Raw genomic sequence first — 23,251 nt, forward strand, 5'->3', positions numbered from 1 at the left:
CACACACTGTTGCTTAAGTATCGAAACGGTAGAATTTCGTCAAAGGATTTCACGTTGCGTCATCACTTTCACAATTATTACAAAACTCGATGCAGCCTAAAGCTTGGTTGGTTAAGTATTTTTAATAAAGATATTTGAAGAATAAAATATAGAATAAGAAGCCTTATCTGCGAGAGTTAATACTGATTTTAGCACTCACAGATAAGGCTTTTTGTTAAACTTTAATAATAACATACAACTTTTAGATTTACATGTTACGAGAAGAAAGAAATACCTAAGTAATCAGATGGAGTTTGATGATGAAAAAGAAAAATATATCATTAACTTTTATCAGGTGGATACCATCACGAATTCAGATATTTATATCAGCAAACGGAGGTAATATCTCACTCCGCCCGAATGGGGAAGTACCTCGACCATACAAATGACGGCAGCTAAATAATAGTACTTTCAAGCAGTATTGTGTTCCTGTCGTTAGTAAGGTAACCAGACTCCCAATAGGGATAAGGTCGGCAACGCGCTTGTGATGCTTCTGGTATTGTAGGCGTCTATAAGCTACCGTACTCACTTTTAACCAGATTAGCCGTACGTTTGTTTGCCGACCTACTTGCACTACAAAAAAAAATGTCAACCGACCAAAAAGGCACTAAGGAAGAACGCACGTAGTTTTTTTCCTACATTTCAGTTAAATTTAGTTTATATACATTAATTACAACCGTTCTTGTGTAATAATGCTAAAATCGTCAGTATCTACGTAACAACAAAAGCCCGTGAAGGAGTATTTGGAATAAAATCAGAAATCCGTTACAGAAGCTAGCGCGAATAACGAAGGTTTTTGAATTTCTCAAGACTCGTTTTTGAGTACTGGTTGCGTAACCAACGAAATGTTGCGTCTTCGACATCTAATTATAAATGATAAGATGAATATTTTATTATAAATCCTTTTTATTGTAAAATTTGTTATTGTTTTAGAAAGTTGAAGTAGACCTTTTTATGTTGTGCTTAACGTGCCTCAGTGGAAGCGTTGTATTTCGGGACGTGTCAGTTGTTTACGGTTATTGCTTAGCTTAAATGAGTTATAAGGTAACATTCCCTCCATAAACAGGTAATTTAGTACTAACGACTTTCATAAATCAGACCGGTATATATAAAATTTTAGCGTGTTAAATGAATTGTGTTAAGCACAGTTTTATTATAAAAATAAATAATATGAAAATAATTTGTTAGGATGAATGTATGGATGATGGCACTCTTGTGCTCTTAAATTGCTGATTTATACACAATAAATAGCGCTTTTAGATAGTTAGATCTTACTTAACTTTATAGTATTTTTTTATATTCCCTCAAAAGCACGTAAAGCTGAAGAATATTATTATTTATAATATTTATTATAAATCTATGAATACTCTTTAAACACTCCACTAATAAAAAATTTATAAAGTAGAGTCAGTATTATAGATAGCTTTTGAAGTCAAAAACGTAACGATATACTCGTATATACTTTAGTTGTCCTGTGTTGGAGAGAGTTAAAAGATTCCTTACGTGGGAGGGTTTATACGGAATTCCTTCACCTGTAAAAATATTACAAAAATACCTCGATTTTCTCAGACTGTTTCAAAAAGTTATACAAATTTAAATACGATATTGAATTCCCTTGAGACGGCACTGTTCGCGGTTTTCCTTATAACAAACTTCAACAGGGCTACCACTTGAAAGGTTTCTTTCAATTCATATAAAGTTCGATATAATTTTACCTTTAGTACACTGTTATTATATGGTTTATACCATAATTAGGTTTCCTTAATCGATGAGATTGATTTCAAAGGTACTACTTATTAGTTATGTTTTACATCATAATAAGGTTTCCTTAATACAATTTTTGATTTATACTTTGACTTTCCATAGTAATTATTCAACAAAAATTGTACGACCATTTTCAAATATTTTTTTATGAAGTGTCGGTAAACGAGGTGTGTTTCAAATATTAATTAAAAAGTTTTATTACTATTGGAACTAATTTAAAATATTAGTAAGCTCTAAATTAAAACATTAATAAGTAAATTCGGTCATTTTTATATTTCTTGTGATGAAACTCATACAAAAACAGAAAATTTACAAAATGTGTGAAGCTGAAAATTATAAGTGGTTTTGGCCTAATTGTATAAAATTATAAATTTCATTATTCCGATACTGTAATATTAGTTATCAAATATAACATGATATAACCACAAATTGCAACGCTAAGCTCACCACAAGTTCTTTGCAGTGTCTAGTCGGGTCGCCGACCTTTCTATTAAACAGTTTAACATGCTGCAGTTATGCCATATGCGGTGTTAGTACTATACCAGGTAATTAAAGAGGATCTACTGGCGGATTACCATTAGCAAGGAAAGCTTGTTAAGCTAAAGGTCATGTTAGTGCTTCGTTTGCATATAAATTGCGGATCCGAAAGATAACATCTTTCACCAATTTAGTCCAGTCATTACGTCGGAAAAATCGGGTTAGAAATGCAAATGAACCGAGAAAGCCAAATTTTGGATATTACGTGGGGGATGGCTAGAAAAGCTTAAGTTCAAATTGTCGACCAAAATAACCTTGTGGGTTTTCCGCCATCTTGAAAAAAGGGTTAAACTCAGGTTTTTTATCATAACTCGGTTCCCCGTTGAGATACGAAAATTTTTATAGAATACTTTTTTGTTGCTCTTTTTATGATCTACAATTAAGGTCCTATACATTTTTCACGTATCGATCATCGTTATCGAGATATCGTTAAAAAAGCCACAAATTTTGGGAGAAAAAATTGTTTTTCGCTATTTCCTTTTTTCTCGTGAAAAATATCGAAAAATGTTTGAAATAAAACTTGTAGAGCCTGTTCAGACCTACAAATGCGTTTTTTAATTTTTCGTTTTCGAGAAAAATTACGACCTCTAGCGCACCGCAAAGTGAGTAAGACTGTGCCCGGTGTCGATTTAGCCGCTCGCGCGGTTGTATCCACAACGTAAAAATGAATGAATTATTTGCTTAAGGGAATTATTTTTAAGAGAATTATTGGTTAAGGGAAGTATTGCTATACGAAATAAATGAATAAACCAGCCAAATTATAAATCAAAAACATGAAATTTTTAAAGATACTCAGGAATGGGGTTGGCGACAGACGAATTACGGGCTTGAGCCAATTTGCACCACAGCCGCACCCGCTCCACCTGAACTTTACCACCACCGGTACCGAGGAGGAACTTCAACACCAGCCAGGACCATCAAAACGGAGAAAAACGTGTGACAATAATGACTACGTGTAATTATTATTTTTTCTGCATAAAAATTTTTTGATTAATAAATTTCATGTTTTTGATTTATAATTTGGCTGGTTTATTCATTTATTTCGTATAGCAATAATTCCCTTAACCAATAATTCTCTTAAAAATAATTCCCTTAAGCAAATAATTCATTCATTTTTACGTTGTGGATACAACCGTGCGAACGGCTAAATCGACACCGGGCACAGTCTTACTCACTTTGCGGTGCGCTAGAGGTCGTAATTTTTCTCGAAAACGAAAAATTAAAAAACGAATTTGTAGGTCTGAACAGGCTCTACAAGTTTTATTTCAAACATTTTTCGATATTTTTCACGAGAAAAAAGGAAATAGCGAAAAACAATTTTTTCTCCCAAAATTTGTGGCTTTTTTAACGATATCTCGATAACGATGATCGATACGTGAAAAATGTATAGGACCTTAATTGTAGATCATAAAAAGAGCAACAAAAAAGTATTCTATAAAAATTTTCGTATCTCAACGGGGAACCGAGTTATGATAAAAAACCTGAGTTTAACCCTTTTTTCAAGATGGCGGAAAACCCACAAGGTTATTTTGGTCGACAATTTGAACTTAAGCTTTTCTAGCCATCCCCCACGTAATATCCAAAATTTGGCTTTCTCGGTTCATTTGCATTTCCAAATGTATATAATGACTGGACTAATTTGTAATGGGTGAATAGAATAAACATTGTAAAAAATGTTTCCCTGAAAACTTTAATGAATACACTAAATATTTGTATAGTTTTATGTATGTATGAGTCTGTGTAGGTCAATACACTATAGTATATCAATACACATTTTATATTTGAATTTTGTATTACAATCTATACAAATGATCAAATACAATGGAACAAGATTATTTATAATAAGCAAGTTTAAAGAAAAATGAATTTACACCTAATACCTGTATTTAAATTAATACACTATTAACTTAATACTGGCATACTAATGCATAATGATTTTGCGGACAGAAGTCAGTCGTTTTAAAAACTTATTTAATAGACGACATTGTATTAATTAGCAAGTATGATACGATACCATTATCTGATTTGAAAGTGATATAATATACTCATTTACTCAAACGTTGGTCCGTTACGGAACAATTTATATAACTATAAATATAAAATTCTCGTGTCGCGGTGTTTGTAGTTAAACTCCTCCGAAACGGCTTGGCCGATTCTCATGAAATTTTGTGTGCATATCGGGTAGGTTTGAGAATCAAACAACATCTATTTTTCATTCCCCTAAGTCATAGGGGGGGGGGGGTATTATTATTTTTTTTTATTTTACGACCTAATCAAAGAGCACTTTTTAAAAAACAGTCATTAAATTAAGCTGTATTACTAAATTTCTTGAAAAATTATTGATAAAATTCGGGTCAATATGACCCGGCGTCATCGTCCTCGTAATTATTTTCACGTCATTGGCGCCGGGTTAAAGTAAATAAAAATAAAAGATGATATTTTAAGCAGTACAACAAAAACAATAAATAGTTTTGTGTGCACTGTTACTAATAAACTAACACTTTGTAGAATCCCACTAAATAAGTTTTCAAAAAAATACTAGGATTGTAGAATACATATGAAACTACATTTTATGCCATAGATATACCAGAAACAGTACTCACCTATCGCGGCAACTGGTAAACAGTTGAAGCAGTCCGTGAAAGTTTTCCATAATTTAATGTTATACCTCCTTTTGCATTCGTCGTAGAATCTGTTGACAATGAATGGAGCTTTAGAGCTAGAACACTTTTGCAAGTAAAAATATACATTAGTTTTAAAAATACAAATATAGTATTCAAATACTTAAAAAAAAAAAATTGCGATTAAAAAATAACATTATTTCGCGTAAATAAACAAAAAACCTTTGTTAGTGGTCAAAAATTGAACTAAAATGCACAAAAATAGACCGGTATGGAAATGCTGTTGTCAGAATAATTAATTTTTATTTTAACATATTAACATGTTGAGATTATACTGATATTGCGACGTATGATGAAATAGCACGCAGATAAGCCGTATTACTCATCTTAAGTTATTTCCATTTTTTGACGAGACTATGTAACGATTAGTACATCTATGCAAACTTTATAAATCTAAAGAGTTTTATTGCTCAAACACGCTAATTTCGTGATGAGCAGATTAGATTCCATTTTGCGAATATTTTCTGCGTTGAAGTTTTATGGGTGCGAAACTATAAATAAAAAGTACAATCTACTGTATACAAAGAAACATAAAAAAGATAAGAGAAAGAATTTTAAAAAAATACAGAATGTTGTGTTATCGCTTAACCAAATAACCTAAAAACTTTATTTTGAATATTGAAAGTACCAAAAACAAAAAATTTAGGCGAATAAGGTTTGCGAAATATTATACACTAATTGTCAAGTGACTGTTGTAAAATTGTCAGTGAATGTAAAAAAAAAACATCTAATTTGCAGGAAAGCGGCGTGGGCGGTCTACTAGCTTTATACGAGTATAGCACAATAAAATGCCTAATCATAAACAAATACGGTTATGTCACCTCACTGTCATAACTCCATATGATGTATACGGACTACATTCGCACGTCGGTGTTTAGGCAATCAATTTCACTGTTTAGTTTTGCGAAGTCGTCACTCAAACTTAAATTACTTTACAAATTTGAAATATTTCATTGTAAAAATAGTAATTTAACATTGCCTGTATGAAATATTATTATTATAATTATTTTTTTCCAAAACGATGACATTTGTAGAAGAACAAAGGTCACCGACATAGTTCTAAAATCTGCAAGCTAAAGTGGCAATAGGCAGGCCATATTGTTAGAAGAACCGACAACCGATGAGAAAGAAAAGTTCTCGAATGGCGACCACGTTTCGGCAAAAGAAGCACAGGCCACCCTGGCCCTGGCAGGTGGACTGACGACCTGAAGAAAACAGCGAGAAGCCGCTGGATTCAGAGGGCAAAGAACCGAATGGATGGGCGAGCATTAGGGGAGGCCTACGTCCAGCAGTGGACTTATAAGGGCAGATGGATGGATTATTTTTTATTTTATTTTTGTACATACTCCAGTTTTCATTTCATTTCAAACTTCTTCTACACAGAGAAACAGGCCTATGCCCAGCAGAGGGATGTTACAGGCTGAATCGATCGACATACATACGAGTTTTACATAACATCTGTTAATAGTTAGTAAACTATACCGGTTTAGGTAACATATACCGAATTTGTGGACTGCCCTAGATGGTAAAGAAGGGGTCGCTCTTTTTCGTGATAAGCCTTTCCTGTTACAGTTTGTGCAACTGTATAAAGCTTTCCTTTTAATTTTGTAGTATTTCTATACTAGTATATAATAAGTAACATATAGGCGATGATGCGTAACAATACTAAAGACATGTTGGCGCAGTTATCACAGCATCCGTCTGCGCTAGAGGAAGAATCAATCAAAATTTTATTTTATTTATTTATTAATAAAAACTTTCATAGGCTTTAAAAGGACTTTTGAATCGATATTTCACAAACTATACCTAATTACATTAGTTGGAACAAATTAACTATAGAAAATATAAAGCCATCATCTATTCTATTGTAGATTTTACTGAGACGTATCGACAAATATCTCAGCAGTTATTGTTTAAAAAAAAGTGTTTGTAATTGTGTTATATATTTTCGACCCTAAAATATTTTCTTTCAACTAGTGGCCATTGGGTTTAGTGCGTGTAAAAACTATTCAGTATGATAGTCCCTTTCGGCAGGTTACAAATGTGAGCGACGCTCATATCGTGTGCTGCGAACCGATCAAACGTTGAAATTGTTGGCTGCACTCCAAATCCTATCAACGGCAATGCGTACTCTCGTTTCTTACGTTTTACTATCGATTGGACTGTACCATTCTTTAAAGAACAATGGCAATTTTTTACCTGAATATTTTAAAAGGCGTCTAAGATTAAGGCATAAACGAAACTTAATTATATTATTTGCCCATTTTTTTTTACGTTGTTAGTTTTACGTGGCAAGGCCACGAAAAAATGTTTATTTTAATAAGCTTTTAATTCGTTTTTTATGTACTTCCGGTTGAATACTTTTGTCTTTACAAAAGATGTTAAAACTATTTCCACAAAATAATGCAGTATTTATTAAAAATATATTTTCATAAAGTATTTAAAATGATAAATAGTAATACTAATAATTTTTTGTTACAATTAGAACATAATAAAATAACTAAATAATTGTGTTCGTCGTAAATATTAAGCTGTAAGATTAATCAAATACGCTAAAATACGGTAATTAAAATTATAGTAATGGCAGCACTGCAGATGACAATGGCATTGACTGACAACTGACTAATAAAGCTTCGCCTGATTTATTCTGTTGTACGCCATTGTACGCTCAACGCTGTTTGTTACACATCACATGATTACCCTAGTTTTTCTTAAGTTTTGATCTTTGCTTCACCCTCGGACTTCTTTCTGTGCCCCATACTACGACTTGTGCATTCTCACGAATGATCACTGGTTTATACGAATAACTACGACAAATACTTTTTTTTCTCTAACGGACTCCGATTGTGCCTTCGATTTGAATATTGTGCGCTTTTATCATGGATAGCAGGCGTACGCGCATATTGTGCGTGAATTGTAATATCTGCGTAAATACTCTTCGCCGATATCGGATTTTCGATCAAAACACGAGAGTGTGTACGGTGCTCTGCAACTGGATTTATCCACAAATCGTAAGTCCTAAAAAACCTTATTGCCCGTCTTTATCTAAAAAAAAAAAAGTTGAATTTATTAATCTAACTTGTTATGTATATGTTTGAACAAGGTTTGATTGTTATACATGGTAAGTTATAATATCATGAATCAACACTTAATATTACTTTCAGATTACTGATGACGATTATGTTTGTGAAGAATGTTGGGAACTTTCGATGGCTGCAGTAAACCAGAATCTTCAACAAAATACTGCTAATGAACCACAAGCTGGAACAAGTCAGCGCGGTCATACCAATGTTTGTATTTTATGTGGCTGTTCCCTGGTACGAAGACAAAGTGACAAAATATTAAAAGATAATCCCACTGAAATCCAACTGCAGATGATTGAAAAAATTAAACGCTATAAGGAACCACAGCAGGTGTGTGCATATTAGTTTTTTTTTTTGTTTAAAAATACACAAAAAGACATACTTAACACTTATACATAAGCATGCCACAAAAACTCACAAGAGCTTATCCGGACAAGCCACTGCATCGCATACCATAGCATCATTTAATATCTATACCGTACCATATTATAGCAATTAAATCAAAACTAAGTTTAAATCTTATATTATCCTATTAGTGTACAATATACAGGATACTTAAGGATCTTTTACTTTTCAAATATTTGTTTATTATTAGGAAATAATATAAATTATTCTTTGTACAATCAATATTAGTAAGACCGAGTCAGAGTCGATCAAATCATATCAATTTAACTGCATTATTTTCATAAATGTTACATCATTATTTGCTAAAATCATTAACATTTCTTATACTACTTCTAGGTAACAACTTCAGACAAAGTATGCCATGTCTGTTGGTTGCGAATCAAAAGAGAGGTCCTACGTATGAATCGTGTTGAAGAATTAAGAGTGGAAGGAGCCATACAACATGGAGACGATAATGCCTCACATAGTAACCTACCTAATGAGCCTACTGTTGCAGAGTATATCTCTATACCTGAAGCAGGTATATCTTTGGAAGACCACCAATCTCATGGAAATCCACATGACCAAGATATTGTCAGGGCATCAGGTACTCAGAATATAGAGTCTGGAACTATGGTATTACCAGATTACAGGAGAGCGGCCAATACTGGTAACCATTGCCTCTTTCCTGACTGCAATAATATTGGTACTTTGCACAGTGTTTCAGACAAATTAAGATCTGTAATATTAAGTAACCATAAATATTATGTTCCAAAACTAGCCCGAATCTGTAGCATTCATTTATTTAGAAATTCATGGGATAGTCTGTACGAATCAGAGAATAGCATTAACGTATTTAATGTTGAGCATGTTCAACACATATTTTCATTTGTAAATGCATTTAATCCTACACTAGACTTTGAAAATTTACAAGAAATGGATGACCAGATATTTGAATATTGGGTGGGGCTATCTAAAGAAAACTTTTATTTAATATTAGAGGAAGTACCAAGAATTTCAGAAATTAAAAGCGGGAGGCTAGGTCTTGTGACTTTGCTTCTAAAACTGAGAACAGGAGAGTCTGATGAAAGGATAGCCACTTTAGTGCAAAAGCCACGTCGTAGTTTAGAGGTATTAATGGACAAAGTTCAGGAAGTACTTGTGCATGATTATGTACCAAGACATCTAGGTATTAATCATATTTCTAGGGAACAATTACTAGGCCATAATCTGGTTATACCAAATGGCATATATGGCAATAGTAATAATGTCATAGTGATCTGTGATGGTACCTATATTTACACTAACAAGAGTAGTAATTACATGTTTCAAAAAGATAGTTACTCTCTTCATAAATACAGAAACTTATTAAAGATATTTTTAATTGTAACTTGTGATGGCTATATTGTTGACTGCTTTGGCCCATACAAAGCTACAACCTCAGACGCTGAAATTATGTCTTCATTATTTAGAAATGAGTCATCCGCCCTTAGGTTTTATTTCAGAGAAAATGATGTCTTTATTTTAGATAGAGGATTTAGAGACAGTATTGGTTTATTACAAGAATGTGGCTATCGAGCATATATGCCAGATTCTCTTTTGGAAGGTGAGCACCAATTAACCACAGCTCAAGCAAATCGGAGCCGCTGCGTTACCATGTGTCGATGGGTAGTAGAGGTGGTAAATGGTTATTTAAAACGAGACTTTAAAATACTCAGACAAGAATATTGTCATCGGTCTCTACCACATATGATGCAGAATGTTCAAATAGCAGCGGCTCTATTAAACAGCTTTGGTACTCGCTTAAAAAATAATGAGTATGCCAATGAAATATTAAATATAATAAATGAAAAAATGGGGTTAGAAAACAATCTAGCAAATATGGTAGAAGTAGAAAACATGAACCGAAGATCAGCCAACTTCCGGAGTCTCACAGCTGACCGAAACAATGTTATATTATTTCCCCGTCTTGAATATAGAGATCTCATATTATTCGCCATGGGAACCTACCAAATTCGTCAAGCTCGCTCCTATTATGAGGAGCACATACGTTTTCATGGCGGGTATAGAATTGAAGTCTGTAGCGAAAGAATTGATACCTCTGTATATAACTTAAGGGGAACTGGAGAAACGACTTTAATAAGAGGAAAAATAAAATCGCGACACGTTTCCAGGAAACAATATTATGTTTATATACTAATCGAAAACAATAATTGTAGCAGATCGAGTATAGTGGAATATTGTTGCAATTGTTTAGTTGGTCGGCGTACTGTAGGTTGTTGCGCACATGTAATGACAGTCGTGTGGTACCTAGGATGGGCCAGGCACGAAACAAACATAATATCTGCACCAGCAGACTTTCTCGACGAGATAGTCGTAAGAGACCTATATGATGAAGAATAAAATGTAATCTTAAAATGTTGTTTTATTTTTACTAATAAGTACCTATATATACATGATAACCATAATAATTATTTTAACCAGAGAAAAACTTCGATTAAAATAGTTCGTATTGTAAGTACTTAACTACCTATCTCTGACACACATTTTTACATATTCACAAAGAAGACTAATAAGACTATTAATTTGTAATGTAACCTATGTAAGTCTGCAATTGCTATGGGTACCTACTTGTTCTATTAGATGTGTATCTTTTGTTCAACCATGATAATGAAACTAAAAACGTTATTCATACAGTACCTATATCGTTTACTTTTTATTTTTCAATTTTTATAGTCAATCTACAATAATTAGTGACAGCTACTATTGACAGGTACCTAACCTCAAATTATAAAGTAAAAACGTTAATATCTTTTTTTTGTGGCTTTCTAAAAAAAAATATATTTCTGATTAAGCTTCTGCTATGTTATTCCTATCGCTTTAGCATTTTTTTATTTCAAGACGCCGCAAATGGATATCAGGTAAAACGTTGTATGGAAAGCTGCCATTGTTCTTTAAAACACTGATCTTACGCGTTATTGTTTTAATCGTAAGTATTATAGATTGATTTTGTAGTATTGTATTTTTTGAGTACACCAAATATAGTAATTTGCACATATGTATGTTGAGAGGGCACATATTGCTCGCAAAATAATTATCATAAAATTAGGCAAAGTATAGAACACGCAAATTGTATCCGGTAGTTGCGAATTCTAACCTGATAACTAAAATAACTCAACTAACTTTTTTTAATATGGGTACGGATTCTTTTTTGAGTATACGAATGGAGCTAACCAGCTAAAATTTGTCCATCGTCTAAAAGACATTTGAAAACTCATAAGTGAAGTTTTTTGCCTTAGTTTTGACGACCATTAAATTCAAGAGTCATCAACCTCGCCACCGTAAAAGACGCCTATTTAGTATAACCTGCTTGTCCTAATTAGTAGACTAGCGACCTAAGGAAACAACTAACAACTTCCTAGAAAATAATCAATTCGCAAAATCTTGAACTGCTAAAAATTCTGAAGTAGATTGATAAAGCTAATAACACTGATCGTCGCATCTCCATATTATAAGTACACACTGTACATATATGTATAATCTTTTTTAAAACGAGGGAATACTTGATTCATTCGTTCTTAATCATCATCATCAAAAAAATGGATAATTAGATAAATGTGTGTGTAGCATTTAATAAATTAATATTAAGAATTTCCAATGTCGATTAATTTTAATAAAATATTGTAACTTAAACAATGTTGCTAAAATGAAAAACAATGTTCAACATTATACCGATAAAAAAAAAAACATAAGAATACTTGAAAGAAGAATAGATAAGCATCATTGACTTTAAGTTACTAATTAAAAATAAAATCAAACAAAGCACAATACGATACTTTTATTATAAGTATTCTTTCGGAATTAATTCAAAATATTTTACAAGAAGGTCTGTTCAAGTGTCTGAAACACGAAAACATGTTTAGTATTTCTAAACGCCAAATCCAGCATTTAGTATTAAATACAGTTATATTAGTATATTAAATAAAGTTATATTAATATTAAATATACTTAGGATACAAAATAAATATTAAAAATCTAATATAGTCTTCTAAGCTTTACAATGTCGATCTTAGTGACGGGTGGAAGTAAATGTATAGTATTATACATAGTATTTATTACCAGCTAAAAAGATATAGAAGCGTTTTCTTTGTCGTCTCATACTTCAAATAGAGAACTTAAATTCGTTTCAATGACCTCTGTGGCACTATTTTCATGTTGCCATATGAAACTTACTTTGATATCTCATATTAAAGTTTAATGTTTAAAGCTGTAGTGAGATGTAAAAGTGACTTTCGCTCCCTTAAGGGATTACCCTAAAATTATATTAAAATAAACTAGCGAGCAGGGTTCGCCAAACCGATTCATAAAGGTAACCGTTTGAAACGGTTACCGTATGAATCGGATACCGATTGAAAAGGTTACCGTTTTATTTCGGTTCCAAAACCGTAATAAAACGGTTACCGATTAAACTGTAATACCGAAATATAACGTTATTTATTTCGGTTTTAAATGATTCGGAGAAGTAACAGAGGGTGACAAAATCTGTGAGCCATCGTTTAAAATGAAGAATCTGTAATGTTCCTTTGCTTTTATTGATAATGCTTGGTTTTTCATAAGACTGGCTTCTTTAACTATGAAAGTAATTAAGTTTTTTGTTTTGAATTATTCGTTATATGCAATATAAACATTAACGCGAAAAAGAGATGAAAACTTGCTCGCGCCACGCCCGGGGCCTGTCGTCTATCACAAATAAACAAGTTTTAAGGACGCTATCACATTTTTCTACAAATATCAGTGTTTTTCACGTACCATTTTAATTAATTAGGAGTCACCCTGAGAGGATATCTTGGTTTCAAATGAAAGATAATATATTCATCTCCGAGTGAGACCATAAAAATTCTATAGCCCCATACAAACTTTTCACACAAATACAGTTTAACCATCACAGAAATCGCAAAAAATTAAAAAAAGACGGGTCTGAATTGGAACCATTATAGCCTAAATACACTGCACTAAGAAAAATAAATACACTTAGAAATTGTTGCTTATTTAGTCCTCTATGCGTAGCGCTAGATATTTTATATAAAAATAAATAATATTTCCATTTATGAGAAAAATAAGAAACGCTCTCAAATTTCTTCATACATTTTTTACAAGTGAACCATCGTCGTTCGTCATTCCGCGCCGAAACGCGCTCATGGAAGCACGGCTGTATCGCTTCAGCGCAAGTAATAATTACGTAAAAAAATAAGTTTTTTGTGTGTACTGTGCTTGGACGAAATTGATACTTCACAATCGATTGTCTTTGCTATGCATCTGGTTTATATATAATAATCAATAATAATAAGTAATCTTTGCAATTTGTCTTCTTTTCAACCGAATTCAAAAAAAGGAGGAGGTTACTCAATTCGACCGTATTTTTTCGTTTATGAACCGATTTTGATAATTCTTTTTTTGTTGGAAAGGAGATATCCCTAGTTTGGTACTATGATAAGGAAACTAGGATCTGATGATGGGATCCCAGAGAAATCGAGGGAAACTTTCAAAAATCGTACAGGTGACTAGTAAATTTAATCATGTTTTCATTAAGTACTATAAAGCACTACTATTTAATAAAGGTCTGGAGTCGATCTGATTGATGATGGAGAAGAAAGATAGTCGAGGGAACTCTTCAACAATTTATAGCAATTACCTACTTTTTTATCTTAATTCGTTTCTATTGATGAGAACTTTGCACCTGATTTAGTTATAAGTGCCATTACAGTCTGATGATGGAGACAAAAGATAGTCGAGGGAACTCTTTAACGATTTATAGCAATTACCTGCTGTTTGAACTTAATTCGTTTCTATCGATGAGAACTTTGCACCTATATGAGTTACAAGTGCCATTACAGTCTGATGATGGAGACGAAAGATATTCGAGGAATTACCTGCTGTGTGGTCATCTGTGTCACAGGACCAGGTTTGATGATGGAGCCCATAAACACTCGAGGGAATTTCTCAACAATTTACAGCAGTTACCTTTTGCTGTTTGACGACCGCTTTGATATAATGGTGCATGTGCCGCGTCGGCGGCACCTAAACACTGACGGTCGCGGGTTCAATTCCCGCTTGGAGTGGATATTTATGTTTATATAAATATTTATTTTCAGTCTAGTTGTTAATCCTTGTGGTTTCTCCAACCTAGCCTCGGAGAACACGCTAGGCTGTCAGTCCCGGTTGTTATTACGTGCACCTGATAGCGAACTTTACTCATAGTATGTCGACGCGTTAGCGCAGCGGTCACAGCACTGGCTGTTGCGCTGGCGTTAGTGGGTTCAATCTCCGCGCATGACAGACATTTGTATTGGCCATACAAGATGTTTGTCATGATCTGGGTGTTTGTGCTTGTGTATTGTGTATGTTTCCGGACCCCCGACACAAGAGAAAAAGCATCCTTGTTAGGTCTACCCATCACTAAAAATTGTAAAATAAAATAATTTTTAACAAAAAAAAAACTGACTTCTAACAGGAAACTAAAAAGTGAAAAATAAACTTAGTACAAAGTAATTCGTATTTTGATTTAGTTAATCAGAAATGATTAAATAAATATTTTATAATATTGAAGAAGTTTCCTGTTTGAAGTCGGTTTTTTTTTGTTAAAAATTATTTTATTTTAAATTTACATTCATCATCATCATCATTGTTCCGTTTGCAGAGTTATAAAATAAATAAATTTCTAAAATAGAAGCAGCCTATGTTACTCCTTATTGCATAAGATATATCCCAGTGAAAGTACCGTCAAAATCGGTCCACCCGTTTCAGAGATTAGCCGGAACATACCGACAGACAGACAGACAAAAATTGGAAAAATGTTATTTTGGTATATGGACCGTGTATACATCCGTATGCATTTAGTAAAAAGCAGTATTTTAATATAACTAAAGGACACTCCAATTTTATTTATTTGTATAGATTGTTTACGTAAAATATGTTATGTTTATATTATTATAATGTTAAAACTATAATAATATAACTTAAAATTGTATGTGATTTTGAATTATAAAAATAAGCGTATTATTATCTATTATATTTTATTGTATAGTACGACGAACGAGTAGTAGATACCCTGACGCCTTAAGACATCGTCATAAACAGAGTAGGGGAGAGGTTCCGTGAATAGTAGGTACTTAGTAACAGTTACCAAGTTCGACTTTAAACTTACAACTAAATTTACTAATCAATACCAGTAAAATTAAAAATTAATACTTTCAAGTACCAAGATTAGTTACGTCGGTACAAAATCGAGCAGATAGCGGTATCAATGTGTGCGTACGCGTAATGTTATTGTGTTGCGATTTAAATACCTAAACTTGAGCGAGTGAAAAATGTGATAGCGTCCTTAAGTAAAATCACGCAACACACGGGAGCGAATGAGATAGAGATACGGTGTACGTTCGGACCGCAATCCGAGCTAGCGCAGCGCAGCTACAAGAACGGGAATTGCCCGCTTAAACTTACGACGCGAACGTTATGCCTACTACCGGTTTATTTCGATACTGTATTACCGATATGATTCGGTTACCGAATGATTCTCTTACCGTTATTTTGATTCGATAAGTACCGTTTTATAAAGGTAAATAACCCATACCGGAATATCCCTGCTAGCGAGTCTTGACTTTGGGTGGGCAGAATTAATGAAACCAACCTAGACGTCATATTTTTAAGGTTTTCTTTTAATTAGAATATAAAATTTTCTATGTCTTGACAATTACGAGAACAAATAATACTATACTGATTAAATGATTGTTAATAATAATCTTTCCAATAGGAATAAATGGATTTATATTATTAAAATTAGTGTGGAGGCCTATGTCCAGCAGTGGACTGTTTAGGCTGTAATGATGATGATGATATTATTAAAAAAAAAAAAAAAAAAATTTCAAACATCGTATTCAGCGTTAAAAGTATTTTTGAAAAAAGGCAAACAGTTATGATATTTCTTTTGTTTTTTATTTTAAGCAAAGCTAAGCGCTACATGCTTATGTACAGTAATACCCCGGACTTACGCGATAGGTGGGACTGAGCGCTATCCGCGTAAGTCGAATTCGCGTAAGTCGGGGTACAGTTTTGCGGAGTACTTTTCGTAATTGATCTGACTGTCGATTCCCAAAAAAACACAAAATCGTAACTTATGTACCTACGCGCCGATTCCGCACTACACGTCTGTGCCTGTTGTAAACTGAACGAATAATAATGCGGGTGGGGGGAGTCAAACAAAAAACGAATAGACGAGAAAATTAAATCGCGTAACTCCGAATTCGCGTAAGTCGAGGTAGCGTAAGTCGGGGTATTACTGTAATATATTTCATATACAACAAAGAAGACGATAAAGACTACGCTACAAAAAGAAATACTTATTGTTTTTTTTCCCATTTGAAGGATAGAGATAATAAAGAAAAGTTACGAGAAATCGAAGCCAGACTGAATGTTATTATAGAGCTTTGAGTTCGTAAAATTATAGGTTTTTATTTATATGTACGTTTGCTAGAATCTGTTCTAAATATTAACAGAAATTTGTAGAATAGTTTAGAAATTTGTAACAAGTTTTTTAGAGAGATCTTTGTCTGTCTCCTGAATTGAATCACAATTCAGGAGATTGATTTTGAAGTTAAATTAGTCTTGATTAAAAAATAATTAAATAGGTTCCAATCCTAATCAAAAGCTCCTATAAAAAAAAAATTAAACAAATTAATACGAAGATATATTATGTGCTTGCAAGGCATTATTTTATTTAAAAATACGCTTTTGAAAATTTCACTTATCGTGAGTCAATACCGACATGTGATAACGTAAAGATATCAATATATTAACTTGTCTCGGCGGATGTTATTGTCTTGTTTAACGTGCACAGTATTGTGATCATAGCTTATCTTGGGCCTTTTGTTCGTAATGTTTACTACTATTCATTCATTGTCGATGAAGTTCAATGACTAGAAAATCGAAATACGCCACTATTTTAGAGGATCAGAAATAAACATTGTCCGATAACATTTTATAAAATAAGATAAAGTAACAATCAATATAACGGTGTAATGACATAATTATTAAATTTAAATAATTGTGTTTGCTCGCAAACGAAAAAAAAACCGACTTCAATTACATCGACAAGTAATACAACGTAGATCGACGACAAAATAGTCAAGCAACTACGCGTTATCAAAGATTACTCAAAAGGTAGTTATCAAATCTCAATAAAATTTATATGTGACCACATGACGAACATCAGCTTTCGATTAAATTAAAAATTATTAAAATCGGTACACCCAGTAAAAAGTTATTACGGATTTTCGAGAGTTTCCCTCGATTCCTCTGGGATCCCATCATCAGATCCTGGTTTCCTTATCACGGTACCCAACTAGGGATATCCCCTTTCCAACAAAAAAAGAATTATCAAAATCGGTACATCCAGTAGAAAGTTATGCGGTATAATACAACGTAGGTCGACAAAAAAAGCGTCAAGTAAAAACGCATTATTAGATATAACTCGAAAAGTAGTTGTTAGATCTCAAATAAATTTAAATGGGACCAATTGGCACACACCACCTTTCGATTAAAACAAAATTTGTCGAAATCGGTCTACCCGGTCAAAAGTTCTGATGTAACATACATAAAAAAAAAAAAAAAAAAAAATACAGTCGAATTGAGAACCTCCTCCTTTTTTGGAAGTCGATTAAAAAGCATTGTAAATGAATTAAAACAAAAAAAGAGATTTATTTAAAAATAGTCTAATGCCAGGCTTATAACGTTATTAATCACCACTATATCACAACTTTAACTAGCCGTAAGGAGAGAAGTTTTACCATGTAGTCATGTGATAAAATTACTAAAACAATGATCTCGATATACATAATATCTATGTATGTTACATAAAACGAGTCACTATAGCACTAACCAATAATGCTGAAATATTGCGGGACTCAAGATGAAGAACAACACAACAAATATCCCGCTTTATATTGTAGTAGTTTGTATACAGTACAATTGAAAACTTAATACTTTGAAAACAGTTGAAATTTCAGAAGTTTTATGTAAATTAGAGGTATAACTATAGACTGTTTATACATTCTTGTGATTCATTTTCCAAATCGAACTACTTCGTATTCAGCACGTAATGTTATCTAATAAAATTATCCATTTATATACGTAAAAAGAAAACCTTGGAGATTTATTGTAATTCCAACTGTTATTTGTTTCAACAGTAGGATAATTTCCGTGTAAGTAACAGTGTAACTAACAGTAACGTGTAAGTAACAGTAGTATATATATGATTTATAAATCTAATATCTTATTCTCGTGTCACAATGTTAGTTAAAATATTCCTACGAAACGGCTGGACCGATTTTTATGAAATTTTGTGTGTATATCGGGGTACGTCTGAGAATCGGCCAACATCTATTTTTCATATTCCTAAGTTATGGGTGGGGAGGGGGGGTTGAGGGGTTACATAACTTGTATGGCAAAACAACGTTTTCGGGGTCAGCTAGTTAATGCTACACCTAAAGCTAGGTTTTATTTGCAATTACGCAATTGTAAATTTATTTATTTTCATAACATAACAGCAAGCAAATAAAAAAAAGGTTGTTTACGATTACGATTCGATGAACCTGCGTGGCGAAATATTTCGCGACAGTGATTATAAGATAAGAGGTAATAAACATGTAAGCAATGGTATGATTAAAGATTATGCGATAAACAAGCATGCACGAAAGATAGTCAATGTACGATATTAGCGTGACATTGCCCAAGTAGTTTTTAACATCATATTTTACTTAAGATTCAATCATTTCAATGCATTGGTGTTGATACTTTACGAACATACAAAATTGAGCTGTAATATGACGAATCTAATATGTGATTCAACTTTATGATACAATCAAAACACAAACAATATCTTGACCTAATAAGACACAACCTTAGTCATCAAAATCTACAAAATAAAAAAAAATAAATATTAATCAATATTTTTTAACATCTAGTATAGACTCAAATGAGGAAATTAAAAGTATCCGATACTTAAAGTAATACGCAGGGAAAAAAAAAACTCGAAACACGATCGGCCTTCGATATGAATCAGTGCAATGACTCATGCGCAATTTGTTGGCGAACGTAAAAGGGTTCACGCTAGGTGTAATTTTTGAGCCTTTTTTGTTTATTTTTTCTACATATACATGCCAATACATACTTAACTACTTACTATTTTTAAGCATTATATTAACACTACATCTGCTATTATTTGAGTATTGACAAAGTTGGTTTCAATTCTCAATCAACAGTTCGCTAGTGACTATTTTAACATCGTCGGAACTGCAAAATCGCATTTTTTTGTTTATTTCATAAAACGTTCCCAAATAAGTCTATCATCAGCTGAAGAGAATTTTTTTATTTTATGCATATATTATTCAGTTGTGGTACTTCTGACCAATCAGTACCTATTAGTCTTAACCCGTTAAAAATGTAACAAGTGACTTTTCTCATATTTACACATTAACTACCGGCTAGTATTACTTTTAAATTTCATGATCCTGTTTAAAATAAGTAAAAAGATACACGCAATTTACACTTTGAATCGCTCTCCTGTAAAGTTGCTGTTTTTCGCATCCGACGTTTTTAATAGTCATGGGCGAGTTACTATTCTAACCATGATCATCACTACTAAAACACTGCGGAATAAAAGTTTTTCTACATATTCATTTTGTCAAGATTATTTCAAATATTATAAACACTTAATAGCAGCTCTATTTTTTTATAAAGGTTTTATTTAAAACACTTTCTTAAATATACTGTGTCTAAAGTACTATGACGAACGAAATTTATAGTTTTATAAACGAAATAATGTTAAATGTAAGGTTAATAAAACCTAACTAAAGAACCTTAATTTAACGACTGCACAAACGAAAAAGAAAGAATTTGTATATTTAAGTTATAACGCTATGTAACCTTAGTCTGTTCAAATCAAGGCATCATAATGATTTAATAAAGAAGTTTTAAAACTTATACTGAATGATGATGAAGCTACAGAAAGAGAAGAAGGTGCAGAAAAGTGCAAAAAAAATGTTCAAAATTAAGTTTAAACATAATAATCAGTTTTAAAATATTCATTTAAATCCGTTTATCTGAAATCGTGATCGTTATCATATTTCGATAACATTTTGTAATGTAATTATATTTATGATAGTTGTAGATGTGGCAAATACATTTTTTGCCGATGCGGCGATGCGCGACCAATGACTTGTTCGTCTCCCATGACAATAATAACAGTATATTCTCCTCTATCAATTTCATTTCGTTTAAATTTCTTATTCATATAATCGTAAAGTATGCGAATATACGAACAATGCACTTGTGTCACGAATAATTAATATTTAACTACAGTGTAATGTTAACGTTTCGTTATTTCTATTATCGGTAGAGGAGGATTGGAAGATTTCTTAAGAGTTCGTTGCTTCATTTAAAGACAACAACATAAAGTTTTTCTTACATTAATACTTTTTGGAGTTAACTCCTTAACAATCGGATTTCATATAAGGTATGAAAAAAAAAAAAATATGAGGAGTTAAATCTACTGAAGGAATGACCTCGTTATGTTTCTCGTAACGCCAAAGATTCGTTTGTTTAACATTTGATATGGTATTAATCTTTTCCTTAGACCAGTAAGTATTTTTTGTATCTATTTAGACAGTCAAGCTGAAGGAGTCAAGTCGTGCGTCGGAGCTGACACACACACTTTTTTTTCAACTACTTGTTACACAGATAAAAAATATTGAAATTACAATCACATTAATGCACGCTATGATTTATATGGATATTAGTCAAAATCTTTGTCATGATAATTTGGAATGACATATTAACTGATATGAAGTGAATAATGTTATATTTAAGTTCTGATAATATTTTTTAAATAAATTAAACATTAATACACACTTTGACGGAAATGGAATTTAATAAAATACTATCTGTCTAATTTATAGAATCTGTAACTTTATGGACACCATTTTCCTTGATAAAATTTGTGTTATAATAAACAGTAGGAAGAGAAATATATTATATTTGATGAATGAAGATGATAATGCTATTTTAATAGTAGTATGTGAAAATATACAAACAAGCTCTGTTGTATGGGTTGCGTTATAGAAGATATTTAAATGTTTAACATGGTAAATTTCACTAGCTAGAATGTAAACTATGTTACTACATACAACCTATAAACAAAGCATTTTGATTTTAAAATCGAAACTATTAAACCTATTGCAGCAATTCTTTCATCAATAGAAAGCTACTTTATCGTGAAGGAATAGACTTACACAACTTGCTGAAAATCGTAGTAGTAAAACAATTGTCTTAAATATTTAGTTTAGTATAAAGCTAATATTTTGTAAGTTTGAAGGAGTTAATATCAAGTTGCGTTAGTCAGACTCTAAAAGTCTTTTAGATTAAATTGAATATTGAAGTAACGAATAATAAAATGGAACATGGGCAAATCCACAGGATATTATCATTTATACTTTTATTATGGAAACAAGACAAACTGCAATGTAACCCTAGACAAACAATTGAAATATACTCACCCATAAATCCTATTAATGCTAGCGCATTCATGGTTCCCTCTTAATAAGAAGAAGTTCTCTGGATATTTAATCTTGTAAGCCAGTAGCAGACATATCGTTTCTAGAGACTGTTTGCCGCGGTCCACGTAGTCGCCGAGGAACAAATAATTTGACTCTGGTGGGAAACCGCCATACTCAAACAGCCTTAACAAGTCATAGTACTGACCATGGATGTCACCTGTTGACAATGAGTAATGTATGTTCAATTACTTTGTAAAAAAATAAATATTTTTTATAGCAATAGATAGCAAAGGAATATTTTGCATAATGTTTTATCATCATACTCTACTTATACTTTATAGGTATAAATAATTGAAATATGTAAGACTATACAAAAACATCACACAAGATACATTCCATAAAGCGTGCCCACAACTTTGTTTGCTGAATGAAAATTTGCAGAATTTCACAAAAAAAGTTATTGCACACTTTACAGTTATAAAGTAAATAAATTTCTAAAATAAAAGTAGCCTAACTTAATCTTGACAAAAATCGTAAAAAAAATGTTTTGGTATATGTACCGCGTATGCATTTAGTAAAAAGCGGTCATTTAAATATTACAAACAGATACTCCAATCGTATTTATTTGTTGTGTGAATCTAAGAATTGTAGTTTCTAGATTGAGGTGAAACAGGTCCTAATGGCCCATTTAAAGTTTACTTGTAACTTTTGTTTAAAAACTATCCATAACGGACAAAAAAAAAAAAAAAAAAATTCTAGTTAAAGTCATAATAGACTAAACTGTGAATATTTTCACTGTTTAAAATATAATATATTTAGAACAATAAACATTTATACGATGCATGTCTACCTATGGTACTCTACCCCTACCCATAGGCAGTAAGCAACTAAGGTCTGTTTTTTTGGAATTGTCCTAATTGGTAAACAAATATGGCGTACTTATGACCACAGACAATTAGAGTATAGTGTAGCTTAGTGAAGTGACACAAAGAGCAAATGAATGAACAATATCAATAAGCCATAGACAAAGTAAAATTAATTTTACATCGAAATATTTAATGATACCATATTGCTGAAATTATTTCAAAAACTAATAATATATTAAATAATTTTGTTAATAATTAGTAAAGGTATAAAATTACGAAAAAAAAAATCG

The 23,251-nt window shown here is 32.2% G+C and overlaps 1 protein-coding gene across 3 annotated transcripts in view; it reads right to left on the minus strand.

The window, feature by feature from the left end:
• LOC123663321 (serine/threonine-protein phosphatase alpha-2 isoform) overlaps positions 1-23,251 on the minus strand; it is an 85,783-nt gene that overhangs the window by 56,954 nt on the left and 5,578 nt on the right. For all 3 annotated transcript variants that reach the window (XM_045598010.1, XM_045598011.1, XM_045598012.1), the window contains 2 exons: positions 22,096-22,312; positions 4,944-5,032 (listed from right to left, as the gene is read on the minus strand). In XM_045598010.1, coding sequence (XP_045453966.1) covers positions 4,944-5,032; positions 22,096-22,312 — 306 coding nt within the window. The remainder of the gene's footprint in view (positions 1-4,943; positions 5,033-22,095; positions 22,313-23,251) is intronic.

The sequence above is a fragment of the Melitaea cinxia genome, chromosome 20, assembly GCF_905220565.1.
Source record: "Melitaea cinxia chromosome 20, ilMelCinx1.1, whole genome shotgun sequence".
Lineage (NCBI taxonomy): Eukaryota > Metazoa > Arthropoda > Insecta > Lepidoptera > Nymphalidae > Melitaea > Melitaea cinxia.